Source organism: Hyla sarda, chromosome 8 (assembly GCF_029499605.1).
Source record: "Hyla sarda isolate aHylSar1 chromosome 8, aHylSar1.hap1, whole genome shotgun sequence".
NCBI classification, from domain to species: domain Eukaryota; kingdom Metazoa; phylum Chordata; class Amphibia; order Anura; family Hylidae; genus Hyla; species Hyla sarda.
Window position 1 is genome coordinate 71,044,155 of NC_079196.1, and position 12,025 is coordinate 71,056,179.

Genomic DNA, 12,025 nt, shown 5'->3' on the forward strand with positions numbered 1-12,025 from the left:
TGGTAACCTAAACATCTCACTATGGTTAAGTCATAAGAAGCTTGAGAAGGATTAGGGATTTACATGTACACCTGCTTAGATATTACACAAACACAGCAGACGAGTGGCCCTATCAATGGAAACAAAACATTTTAGAGACATTAAAACATTAGAGAGAGAAAGGACTGAGAAGACCAAAATTAAGTTATGTTAAGTTAAAGAGGTTAATATAATGGAACCTGGAATGAGTATTATCATCCAAATGTATTGTCTTTCCCGATAGTAACAGGAGAAATAGTGCATGCACCATTTCTTCCGTTCATTCGCCAGTCACAAAATAACGTCAGTTATTAATAACTGGCTATAAGGGGTTAAAACTGATAATGTAAAAATCCCATAGACTATAATGGGATTTTCTAATGGCCGATTTTCAGGGTTTTTATAACGGACGTTTATAACGGATTCATTTTTATAGTGTGAAAGCAGCCTTAGTGAGGAGCGTGTGCTGCATTCCTATGGGAGTGTTGAAAAGACCCGAGTACAGCTCTTTGGCATAACCGGCGCTCCCATAGAAATGAATGGAGTGTGTGCAGTCTACTGGTTGATGACACAGGCTCCTTACAGAGTCCTTCTCCCGGTGATCACGGCGGGCCCAAGTGGTCAGACCTCCTGCGATTAGCTACTTATCCCCTATGCTGTGGATAGGGGATAAGAATTTTTGCCGGAGTACTTCGAAAATTTACAGGGAAATACAGAAGTAATAGGTAACTATCCAAACCAGTTCTGAATTGGTTGAATCAAGGAATAGATTTCTTAAAGGGTTACTCTTCCCCTAGACATCTTATCCCCTATCCAACGGATAGGGGATAAGATGTCTAGGGGCAGAGTACCCCCTTTAAAGGAAAACTGTCACCAGTTCACCTGCACTATAAACCCGATAGACCTGGTTATAGTGCAGGTGAACAGGAGACCGGCGCCGGGTCTCGGACTGCTATACCTACCTGCAGTTCGGAGCCCCGGTCCCCAAAAGGTCCCATCTTTCAGTGCTGACTTGCGCTTTGAGAAGGGCCCGCCGGCTAGATTTAAATATTCATAAGCGCCGGACAATCGCTTATGATTATTTAAATCCAGCTGGTGGGCCCACCTCTAAACACAAGTCAGAGCTGGAAGAGGGGGACCTTTTGGGGATCAGGGCTCGGGGCTGCAGGTAGGTATAGCAGTCTGAGACCCCGCGCCGGTCTCCTGTTCACGCGCACTATAACCCGGTGTATCGGGTTATAGTGCAGGTGAACTGGTCAACGTTTTCCCTTTAACCCCTTAAGGACCCAGCCCAAATATACCTTAAGGACCCGGCCATTTTTTGAACATCTGACCACTGTCACTTTAAGCATTAATAACTCTGGAATGCTTTTACCTTTCATTCTGATTCCGAGATTGTTTTTTCGTGACATATTCTACTTTATGTTAGTGATAAAGTTTTGTCGATACTTGCATCATTTCTTGGTGAAAAATTCCAAAATTTGATGAAAAAATTGAAAATTTTACATTTTTTTTACTTTGAAGCTCACTGCTTGTAAGGAAAATGGATATTCCAAATAAATTATACATTGATTCACATATACAATATGTCTACTTTATGTTTGCATCATAAAATTGACATGTTTTTACTTTTGGAAGACATCAGAGGGCTTCAAAGTTCAGCAGCAATTTTCCAATTTTTCACAAAATTTTCAAAATCAGAATTTTTCAGGGACCAGTTCAGTTTTGAAGTGGATTTGAAGGTCCTTCATATTAGAAATACCCCACAAATGACCCCATTATAAAAACTGCACCCCTCAAAGTATTCAAAATGACATTCAGTAAGTGTGTTAACCCTTTAGGTGTTTCACAGGAATAGCAGCAAAGTGAAGGAGAAAATTCAAAATCTTCATTTTTTACACTCGCATGTTCTTGTAGACCCAGTTTTTGAATTTTTACAAGGGGTAATAGATGAAAAATCCCCCCCAAATTTGTAACCCAATTTCTCTCGAGTAAGGAAATACCTCATATGTGTATGTCAAGTGTTCGGCGGGTGCACTAGAGGGCTCAGAAGGGAAGGAGCGACAATAGGATTTTGGAGAGGGAATTTTGCTGAAATGGTTTTTGGGGGGCATGTCACATTTAGGAAGCCCCTATGGTGCCAGAACAGCAGAAAACCCCAACATGGCATACCATTTTGGAAACTAGACCCCTCAAGGCACGTAACAAGGGGTCCAGTGAGCCTTAACACCCCACAGGTGTTTGACGACTTTTCGTTAAAGTCGGATGTGTAAATGAAAAAAAAAATTTTTTCACTAAAGTGCAGTTTTTCCCCCAAATTTACCATTTTTACAAAGGGTAATGGGAGAAAATGCCCCCCCAAATTTGTAACCCCATCTCTTCTGAGTATGGAAATACCCCATGTTAGGATGTAAAATGCTTTGCGGGCAAACTACAATGCTCAGAAGAGAAGGAGTCACATTTGGCTTTTTGAAAGCAACTTTTGCTGAAATGGTTTTTTGGGGGCATGTCGCATTTAGGAAGCCCCTGTGGTGCCAGAACAGCAAAAAATACCCACATGGCATACTATTTTGGAAACTACACCCCTCAAGGAACGTAACAAGGGGTCCGCTGAGCCTTAACACCCCACAGGTGTTTGACGACTTTTCGTTAAATTTGGATGTGTAAATGAAAAATTTTTTTTTTTTTACTAAAATGCAGTTTTTTCCCAAAATTTTACATTTTTACAAGGGGTAATAGGAGAAAATGACCCCCAAAATGTGTAACCCCATTTCTTCTGAGTATGGAAATACCCCATGTTAGGACGTAAAATGCTCTGCTGGCGAACTACAATGCTCAGAAGAGGAGGAGCGCCATTGAGCTTTTGGAAAGAGAATTAGTTTGGAATGGTAGTCAGGGGCCATATGCGTTTACAAAGCCCCCCGTGGTGCCAGAACAGTGGAACCCCCCACATGTGACCCTATTTTGGAAACTACACCCCTCACAGAATTTAATAAGGGGTGCAGTGAGTATTTACACCCCACAGGACTTTGGAACAGTGGGCTGTGCAAATGAAAAAGTTTATTTTTCATTTTTACGGACCACTGTTCCAAAAATCTGTCAGACATCTGTGGGGCGTAAATTCTCAATGTACCCCTTATTACATTACGTGAGGGGTGTAGTTTCCAAAATGGGGTCACATGTGTCGGGGGTCCATTGTTCTGGCACTATGGGGGCTTTGTAAACACATGTGGCCTTCAATGCCGGACAAATTTTCTCTACAAAATCCCAATGGCGCTCCTTCTCTTCTGAGCATTGTAGTTCGCCCGCAGAGCACTTTAAATTCACATATGGGGTATGTTCTTACTCAGAAGAGATGGGTTTACAAATTTGGGGGGGCTTTTTTCCTATTTCCCGATGTGAAAATGAAAAATTTAGGGTAACACCAGCATTTTAGTGAAAAAATATAATTTTTTTCATTTTCCCATCCAACTTTAATGAAAATTCGCCAAACACCTGTGGGGTGTTCAGGCTCACTATACCCCTTGTCACGTTCGGTGAGGGGTGTAGTTTCCAAAATGGGGTCACATGTGGGTATTATTTTTTTTTGCGTTTGTCAGAACCGCTGTAAAATCAGCCACCCCTGTGCAAATCACCAATTTAGGCCTCAAATGTACATGGTGCACTCTCACTCCTGAGCCTTGTTGTGCGTCCGCAGAGCATTTTACGCCCACATCTGGGGTATTTCTGTACTCAGGAGAAATTGCGTTACAAATTTTGGGGGTCTTTTTTTCCTTTTACCACTTGTGGAAATAAAAAGTATGGGGCAACACCAGCATGTTAGTGTAAAAAAATAAAAAAAATTTACACTAACAGGCTGGTGTAGCCCCCAACTTTTCCTTTTCACAAGCGGTAAAAGGAAAAAAAGCCCCCCAAAATTTGTAGTGTAATTTCTCCCGAGTACGGAGATACCCCATATGTGGCCCTAAACTGTTTCCTTGAAATACGACAGGGCTCCGAAGTAAGAGAGCACCATGCGCATTTGAGGACTAAATTAGGGATTGCATAGGGGTATTCTACGCCAGTGATTTCCAAACAGGGTGCCTCCAGCTGTTGCTAAACTCCCAGCATGCCTGGACAGTCAGTGGCTGTCCAGAAATGCTGGGAGTTGTTGTTTTGCAACAGCTGGAGGCTCCGTTTTGGAAACCCTGCCGTACAAGACGTTTTAAATTGTTTATTGGGGGGGGGGGGACAGTGTAAGGGGGTGTATATGTAGTGTTTTACTCTTTATTAGGTGGTAGTGTAGTGTAGTGTTTTTAGGGTACATTCACACTGGCGGGTTACGGTGAATTTCCCACTAGGAGTTTGCACTGCGGCAAAAAATTTGACGCAGCCCAAACTTGAAGCAGGAAATTTACTGTAAACCCGCCTATGTGAATGTACCCTGTACGTTCACATGGGGGGGGGGGCAAACCTCCAGCTGTTTCAAAACTACAACTCCCAGCATGTACTGACAGACCGTGCATGCTGGGAGTTGTAGTTTTGCAACAGCTGGAGGCACACTGGTTGGAAAATCTTCAGTTAGGTTCTGTTACCTAACTCAATATTTTCCAACCAGTGTGCCTCCAGCTGTTGCAAAACTACAACTCCCAGCATGTACTAATCACCGAAGGGCATGCTGGGAAATGTAGTTATGCAATAGCTGGAGGTACCCAACTACAACTCCCAGCATGCCGAGACAGCTGTTTGCTTTCTGGGCATCCTGGGAATTGCAGTTTTGCAACATCTGGAGAGCTACAGTTTTTTGACCACTGCACAGTGATCTCCAAACTGTGGACCTCCAGATGTTGCAAAACTACAACTCCCAGCATGTCCAGACAACAAACAGCTATGTGGGCATGCTAGGAGTTGTAGTTTTGCAACATCTGGAGGGATATAGTTTGAGACCACTGTATAGTGGTCTCAAACTGCAGCCCTCCAGCTGTTGCAAAACTACATATTCCAGCATGCCCAAACAGCTGTCTGGGCATGCTGGGAGTTGTAGTTTTGCAACATCTGGAGGGCTACAGTTAGAGACCACGGTCTCAGACTGTAGCCCTCCAGATCTACTTACCGGCTTCCGTAGGATCCCAGCAGCCGTCCTCTTCAGAAGCACGTGACGCCGCCCGCCGATCAACGTCGCCGCAGCCTCCGGACGGGTAAGTGGACGTCGGCGCCCGGTCCCCTTCGGTTCCCCGTTCTGCCCCGCCTATTGTGGGTGGACAAGACGGGGAAAACGAAAGTTAACCCCCCCGCCCCCGGTCTGCTATTGGTCGTCGCCTCTGACGATCAATAGCAGACCAATAGCAGGGATAGGAGGGGTGGCAACCCTGCCACCTCACTCCTATGCCTACAGGGGGATCGTGGGTGTCTTGGACAACCGCGATCCCCCTTCTATTCCGGGTCACCGGGTCACAATAGACCCGTATGACCCGGAATCGGCGCAAATCGCAAGTGTGAATTCACTTGCGATTTGCGCCGATCGCCGACGTGGGGGGGTCTGATGACCCCCCTGGGCATTTGCATGGGGTGCCTGCTGATAGATATCAGCAGTCACCCCGGCCCGGTCCCCGCCCGGCGCGCGGCGGGGACCGAAATTCCCACGGGCGTATGGATACGCCCTGGGTCCTTAAGTACCAGGACGTCAAGGCGTATCCATACGCCCTAGGTCCTTAAGTGGTTAAATGTTTTTGACCTGTAGTTCTTCTAAACAAACACATAAATCTTTATTCCAGCAAGGTGTCAATGGCAGGGGATAACAGTCATGTATCTAAACATGCACCCCTACAACACTTAAAAAAAAAAAAAAAAAAAAAAAAAACTATGTTACTCAGTACCTAATCCTGACCATGTGGATCTAATTTTGTTTGCCTCTATCAACTATATTTATTATAAAAATAACTTTTCATTAGCTCACAGTGTTAGAAATCCTCTCAGGGGAAGGGGGGGGGGGGGGTGTTCCCTCCTTGTGGTGGTGTGAGGTGAATGGTGTGTCTGCTTATGCAGCATTGTCCATGACTTATGGACAAGTATGATGCTGCTGCAAAAGGGTTTGATATCCTTAAAGGGGTACTCCCACCCTAGACATCTTATCCCCTATCCAAAGGATAGGGGATACGATGTCTGATCGCGGGGGTCTGCATTATTGCTTGCGGCACCCACCTGTGTTCTCCCCAGAACTGCTGGAGGGTCTGAGACGCGACTCCGGGAACGGCATTCCATGACGTCAGGACTCCGCCCCCGTGTGACGTAATGCCAGTTCCCTCAATGCAAGTCTATGGGAGGGGGCATGACAGTGTATATGTCCTATATGTATATGTCAGTGTATACATTACTCTGCAGAGCTCTGTACAGTGTATACGTCTTATAGGGGAAACATTGTTCTGTACAGTGTATAAGACGTATACACTGTAGAGAGCTCTGCAGACAGGGGTGTAGCTATAGAGGTAGCAGTTGCACCGGGGCCCTGGTGCCTAAGGGGGCCCCAAAGCACATCTGCCCCATAAGAGAGCAGTACAATAATTGGTATATGGGGCCCTGTTGCAGATTTTGCATCGGGGCCCCCGAAGCTACGCCTCTGTCTGCAGAGTAATGTATACACTGACATACACTGTACAGAACAATGTTTCCCCTATAAGACGTATACACTGTACAGAGCTCTGTAGAGTAAAGTATACACTGACATACACATATGACATATGCACCGTACAGAGCTCAGCAGAACAATGTATCCCCCTATAAGACATATACACTGTACAGAGCAATGTATCCCCCTATAAGACATATACACCGTACAGAGCTCAGCAGAACAATGTATCCCCCTATAAGACATATACACCATACAGAGCTCAGCAGAACAATGTATCCCCCTATAAGACATACACCGTACAGAGCTCAGCAGAACAATGTAACCCCCCTATAAGACATATACACATATACACCGTACAGAGCTCAGCAGAACAATGTATCCCCCTAAGACATATACACTGTACAGAGCTCAGCAGAACAATGTATCCCCCTAAGACATATACACTGTACAGAGCTCAGCAGAACAATGTATCCCCCTAAGACATATACACCGCACAGAGCTAAGCAGAACAATGTATCCCCCCTATAAGACATATATACCGCACAGAGCTAAGCAGAACAATGTATCCCCCCTATAAGACATATACACCGTACAGAGCTTAGCAGAACAATGTATCCCCCCTATAAGACATATACACCGTACAGAGCTCAGCAGAACAATGTATCCCCCTAAGACATATACACTGTACAGAGCTCTGTAGAGTAATGTATACACTGATATACACATATGACATATGCACCGTACAGAGCTCAGCAGAACAATGTATACCCCTATAAGACATATACACTGTACAGAGCAATGTATCCCCCTATAAGACATATACACCGTACAGAGCTCAGCAGAACAATGTATCCCCCTATAAGACATATACACCGTACAGAGCTCAGCAGAACAATGTATCCCCCCTATAAGACATATACACCGTACAGAGCTCAGCAGATCAATGTATCCCCCTAAGACATATACACCGTACAGAGCTCAGCAGAACAATGTATCCCCCTAAGACATATACACTGTACAGAGCTCTGTAGAGTAATGTATACACTGATATACACATATGACATATGCACCGTACAGAGCTCAGCAGAACAATGTATCCCCCTATAAGACATATACACCGTACAGAGCTCAGCAGAACAATGTATCCCCCTATAAGACATATACACCGTACAGAGCTCAGCAGAACAATGTATCCCCCTAAGACATATACACTGTACAGAGCTCTGTAGAGTAATGTATACACTGATATACACATATGACATATGCACCGTACAGAGCTCAGCAGAACAATGTATCCCCCTATAAGACATATGCACCGTACAGAGCTCAGCAGAACAATGTATCCCCCCTATAAGACATATACACCGTACAGAGCTCAGCAGAACAATGTATCCCCCTATAAGACATATACACCGTACAGAGCTCAGCAGAACAATGTATCCCCCTAAGACATATACACTGTACAGAGCTCTGTAGAGTAATGTATACACTGATATACACATGACATATGCACCGTACAGAGCTCAGCAGAACAATGTATCCCCCTATAAGACATATGCACTGTACAGAGCTCTGTAGAGTAATGTATACACTGATATACACATATGACATATGCACCGTACAGAGCTCAGCAGAACAATGTATCCCCCCTATAAGACATATGCACCGTACAGAGCTCAGCAGAACAATGTATCCCCCCTATAAGACATATGCACCGTACAGAGCTCAGCAGAACAATGTATCCCCCCTATAAGACATATGCACCGTACAGAGCTCAGCAGAACAATGTATCCCCCCTATAAGACATATGCACCGTACAGAGCTCAGCAGAACAATGTATCCCCCCTATAAGACATATGCACCGTACAGAGCTCAGCAGAACAATGTATCCCCCCTATAAGACATATGCACCGTACAGAGCTCAGCAGAACAATGTATCCCCCCTATAAGACATATGCACCGTACAGAGCTCAGCAGAACAATGTATCCCCCCTATAAGACATATGCACCGTACAGAGCTCAGCAGAACAATGTATCCCCCCTATAAGACATATGCACCGTACAGAGCTCAGCAGAACAATGTATCCCCCCTATAAGACATATGCACCGTACAGAGCTCAGCAGAACAATGTATCCCCCCTATAAGACATATACACCGTACAGAGCTCAGCAGAACAATGTATCCCCCCTATAAGACATATACACCGTACAGAGCTCAGCAGAACAATGTATCCCCCCTATAAGACATATACACCGTACAGAGCTCAGCAGAACAATGTATCCCCCTATAAGACATATACACCGTACAGAGCTCAGCAGAACAATGTATCCCCCCTATAAGACATATACACCGTACAGAGCTCAGCAGAACAATGTATCCCCCCTATAAGACATATACACCGTACAGAGCTCAGCAGAACAATGTATCCCCCCTAAAAGACATATACACCGTACAGAGCTCAGCAGAACAATGTATCCCCCCTATAAGACATATACACCGTACAGAGCTCAGCAGAACAATGTATCCCCCCTATAAGACATATACACCGTACAGAGCTCAGCAGAACAATGTATCCCCCCTATAAGACATATACACCGTACAGAGCTCAGCAGAACAATGTATCCCCCCTATAAGACATATACACCGTACAGAGCTCAGCAGAACAATGTATCCCCCCTATAAGACATATACACCGTACAGAGCTCAGCAGAACAATGTATCCCCCCTATAAGACATATACACCGTACAGAGCTCAGCAGAACAATGTATCCCCCTATAAGACATATACACCGTACAGAGCTCAGCAGAACAATGTATCCCCCTATAAGACATATACACCGTACAGAGCTCAGCAGAAGACATATACACCGTACAGAGCTCTGCAGAACAATGTATCCCCCCTATAAGACATATACACCGTACAGAGCTCAGCAGAACAATGTATCCCCCCTATAAGACATATACACCGTACAGAGCTCAGCAGAACAATGTATCCCCCCTATAAGACATATACACCGTACAGAGCTCAGCAGAACAATGTATCCCCCCTATAAGACATATACACCGTACAGAGCTCAGCAGAACAATGTATCCCCCCTATAAGACATATACACCGTACAGAGCTCAGCAGAACAATGTATCCCCCCTATAAGACATATACACCGTACAGAGCTCAGCAGAACAATGTATCCCCCCTATAAGACATATACACCGTACAGAGCTCAGCAGAACAATGTATCCCCCCTATAAGACATATGCACCGTACAGAGCTCAGCAGAACAATGTATCCCCCCTATAAGATATATACACCGTACAGAGCTCAGCAGAACAATGTATCCCCCCTATAAGACATATACACCGTACAGAGCTCAGCAGAACAATGTATCCCCCTATAAGACATATACACCGTACAGAGCTCAGCAGAACAATGTATCCCCCTATAAGACATATACACCGTACAGAGCTCAGCAGGTCAGTGTATCCCCCATGAGACGTATATCTGTATACACTTTAGAGCAGTGGGCTGCAGACTGTGGACCTCCAGACGTTGCAGCCTTTCAGGTGACAGGCAGCTGTGGTAGAAGTTTGCGGAGAGCACAATGGAAACTACGCAGCCCGCTCCCTCACATCCCGGCGGTCTCACCTTCTCCCGTCCGGCCTGCAGCTTCTTCCTCCGCTGCTCCTCCTCGGTCCCCTCCATACTTTGTACTTTAACTGTCACTTACAACTAAACATGGCGCTAACAAGCCCGCCTCATCCGCCAAAAAGCGTACCCTATCGTTATAAAGTTTTGGCCAATTAGCAATGAGATTTTTGCTATGGGCCCGCCTACAAAACGAACTTGTATTGCAGTGATCGGATTGGACGAACTCAAGTGTTTCCCCCGCCTCTGTAGAGGGCGTATCCTAGTTACTATGGTAATTGCATTCCTAAAGAACGAGCTCATGTCTCCTTCTTCCGCATAAGCAAACGAAACCTGCACGTAGACACGCCCCCTGAGCGCAACCACCAATCAGAGGCCTGCATATGGCGAACCGGGAAATACAAGTTTGTTTGCCGTGTATTTTGAGCCGTAAAACGGCTGTTTTACGGCTCCAAAATACACAGCAAACAAACCTTTATTTCCCGGTTCACCGTATGCTGCGGTTGTGATTTTTGTTTGAATTACTTTGAATTGAATGGGAATAATGCCGAGTTCACACTAGCCTAAGGGTGCATGCACACCACGTTTTTGCTATACAGTTTTCTTATACGTTTTTGTTCTTAAAAAATGATGCAACCAGACACCATTTTTCAAACGTAAATGAGTTAAAATTGAAAGAAAAGTGAGAAAGTCCAGCGTTGTATAGTCGGTTAAATATTGAGGAGTTTATTCGTAACAAAACATGCAGGTACAGTGACACGTTTCGGCTGTCAGTAGACAGCCTTAGTATGACTAAGGCTGTCTACTGACAGCCAAAACGCGTCACTTACCTGTACTTGCCTGTTTTGTTACAAATAAACATAACAATTTTGCACCTAAAATCCATATGATGGCTTAATTTTTGCGCCACCAATTCTACTTTGTAATGACATCAGTTATTTTACCCAAAAATCTACAGCGAAACGGAAAAAAAATCATTGTGGGACAAAATTGAAGAAAAAAAACGCCATTTTGTACATTTTGGGGGCTTCTGTTTCTACGCAGTGCATATTTCGGTAAAAATGACACGTTATCTTTATTCTGTAGGTCCATACAATTAAAATGATACCCTACTTATATAGGTTTGATTTTGTCGGACTTCTGGAAAAAATCATAACTACATGCAGGAAAATTTATACGTTTTAAATTCTCATCTTCTGACACCTATAACTTTTTTATTTTTCCGCGTATGGGGCGCTAAGAGGGATACTTTTTTGTGCCGTGATCTGAAGTTCTTAGCGGTACCATTTTTGTATTGATCAGACTTTTTGATCGCTTTTTATTAATTTTTTCATTAAATAAAAAGTGACCAAAAATACACTATCTTGGACTTTGGAATTTTTTTGCGCGTACACCATTGACCGTGCCGTTTAATTAATGATATATTTTTATAATTCGGACATTTCCGCAAGCGGCGATACCACATATGTTTATTTTTATTTACACAGTTTTTTATTTTTAAATGGGAAAAGGGGGGTGATTCAAACTTCTATTAGGGAAGGGGTTAAATTATCTTTATTCACTTTTTTTTTCCAGTGTTATAGCTCCCATAGGGGGCTATAATATTGCACACACTGATCTTTTACATTGTTCAATGGTTTCTCATAGGAAACCATTGATCAATGATTCTGCCGCTTGACTTCTCATGCCTGGATCTCAGGCACTGAGCAGTCATTCAGCGATCAGACACCAGGAGGCAAGGTAAGGGACCCTCCTG

At 44.2% G+C, this 12,025-nt stretch overlaps 2 protein-coding genes across 10 annotated transcripts in view; one reads left to right on the forward strand and one right to left on the reverse strand.

Annotated features, from left to right (window-relative positions):
- Window positions 1-10,516, reverse strand: part of PCNT (pericentrin) — a 115,726-nt gene extending 105,210 nt beyond the window's left edge. Inside the window, exon 1 of the mRNA XM_056536639.1 lies at window positions 10,270-10,516. Coding sequence (XP_056392614.1) covers window positions 10,270-10,326 — 57 coding nt within the window. The 5' untranslated portion in view covers window positions 10,327-10,516. The remainder of the gene's footprint in view (window positions 1-10,269) is intronic.
- Window positions 10,172-12,025, forward strand: part of C8H21orf58 (chromosome 8 C21orf58 homolog) — a 30,638-nt gene continuing 28,784 nt past the window's right edge. For 3 of the 9 annotated variants that reach the window (XM_056536433.1, XM_056536431.1, XM_056536434.1), the window contains exon 1: window positions 10,729-10,951. Coding sequence is in view for 2 of the 9 variants with exons in the window: in XM_056536430.1 (XP_056392405.1) it covers window positions 10,897-10,925 (29 nt within the window). In the remaining 7 variants the exon portion in view is untranslated. Of the gene's footprint in view, window positions 10,188-10,412; window positions 10,544-10,728; window positions 10,952-12,025 lie in introns of those variants that run through there. The other 6 variants (XM_056536430.1, XM_056536429.1, XM_056536437.1 and 3 more) reach the window with 5 other exon arrangements.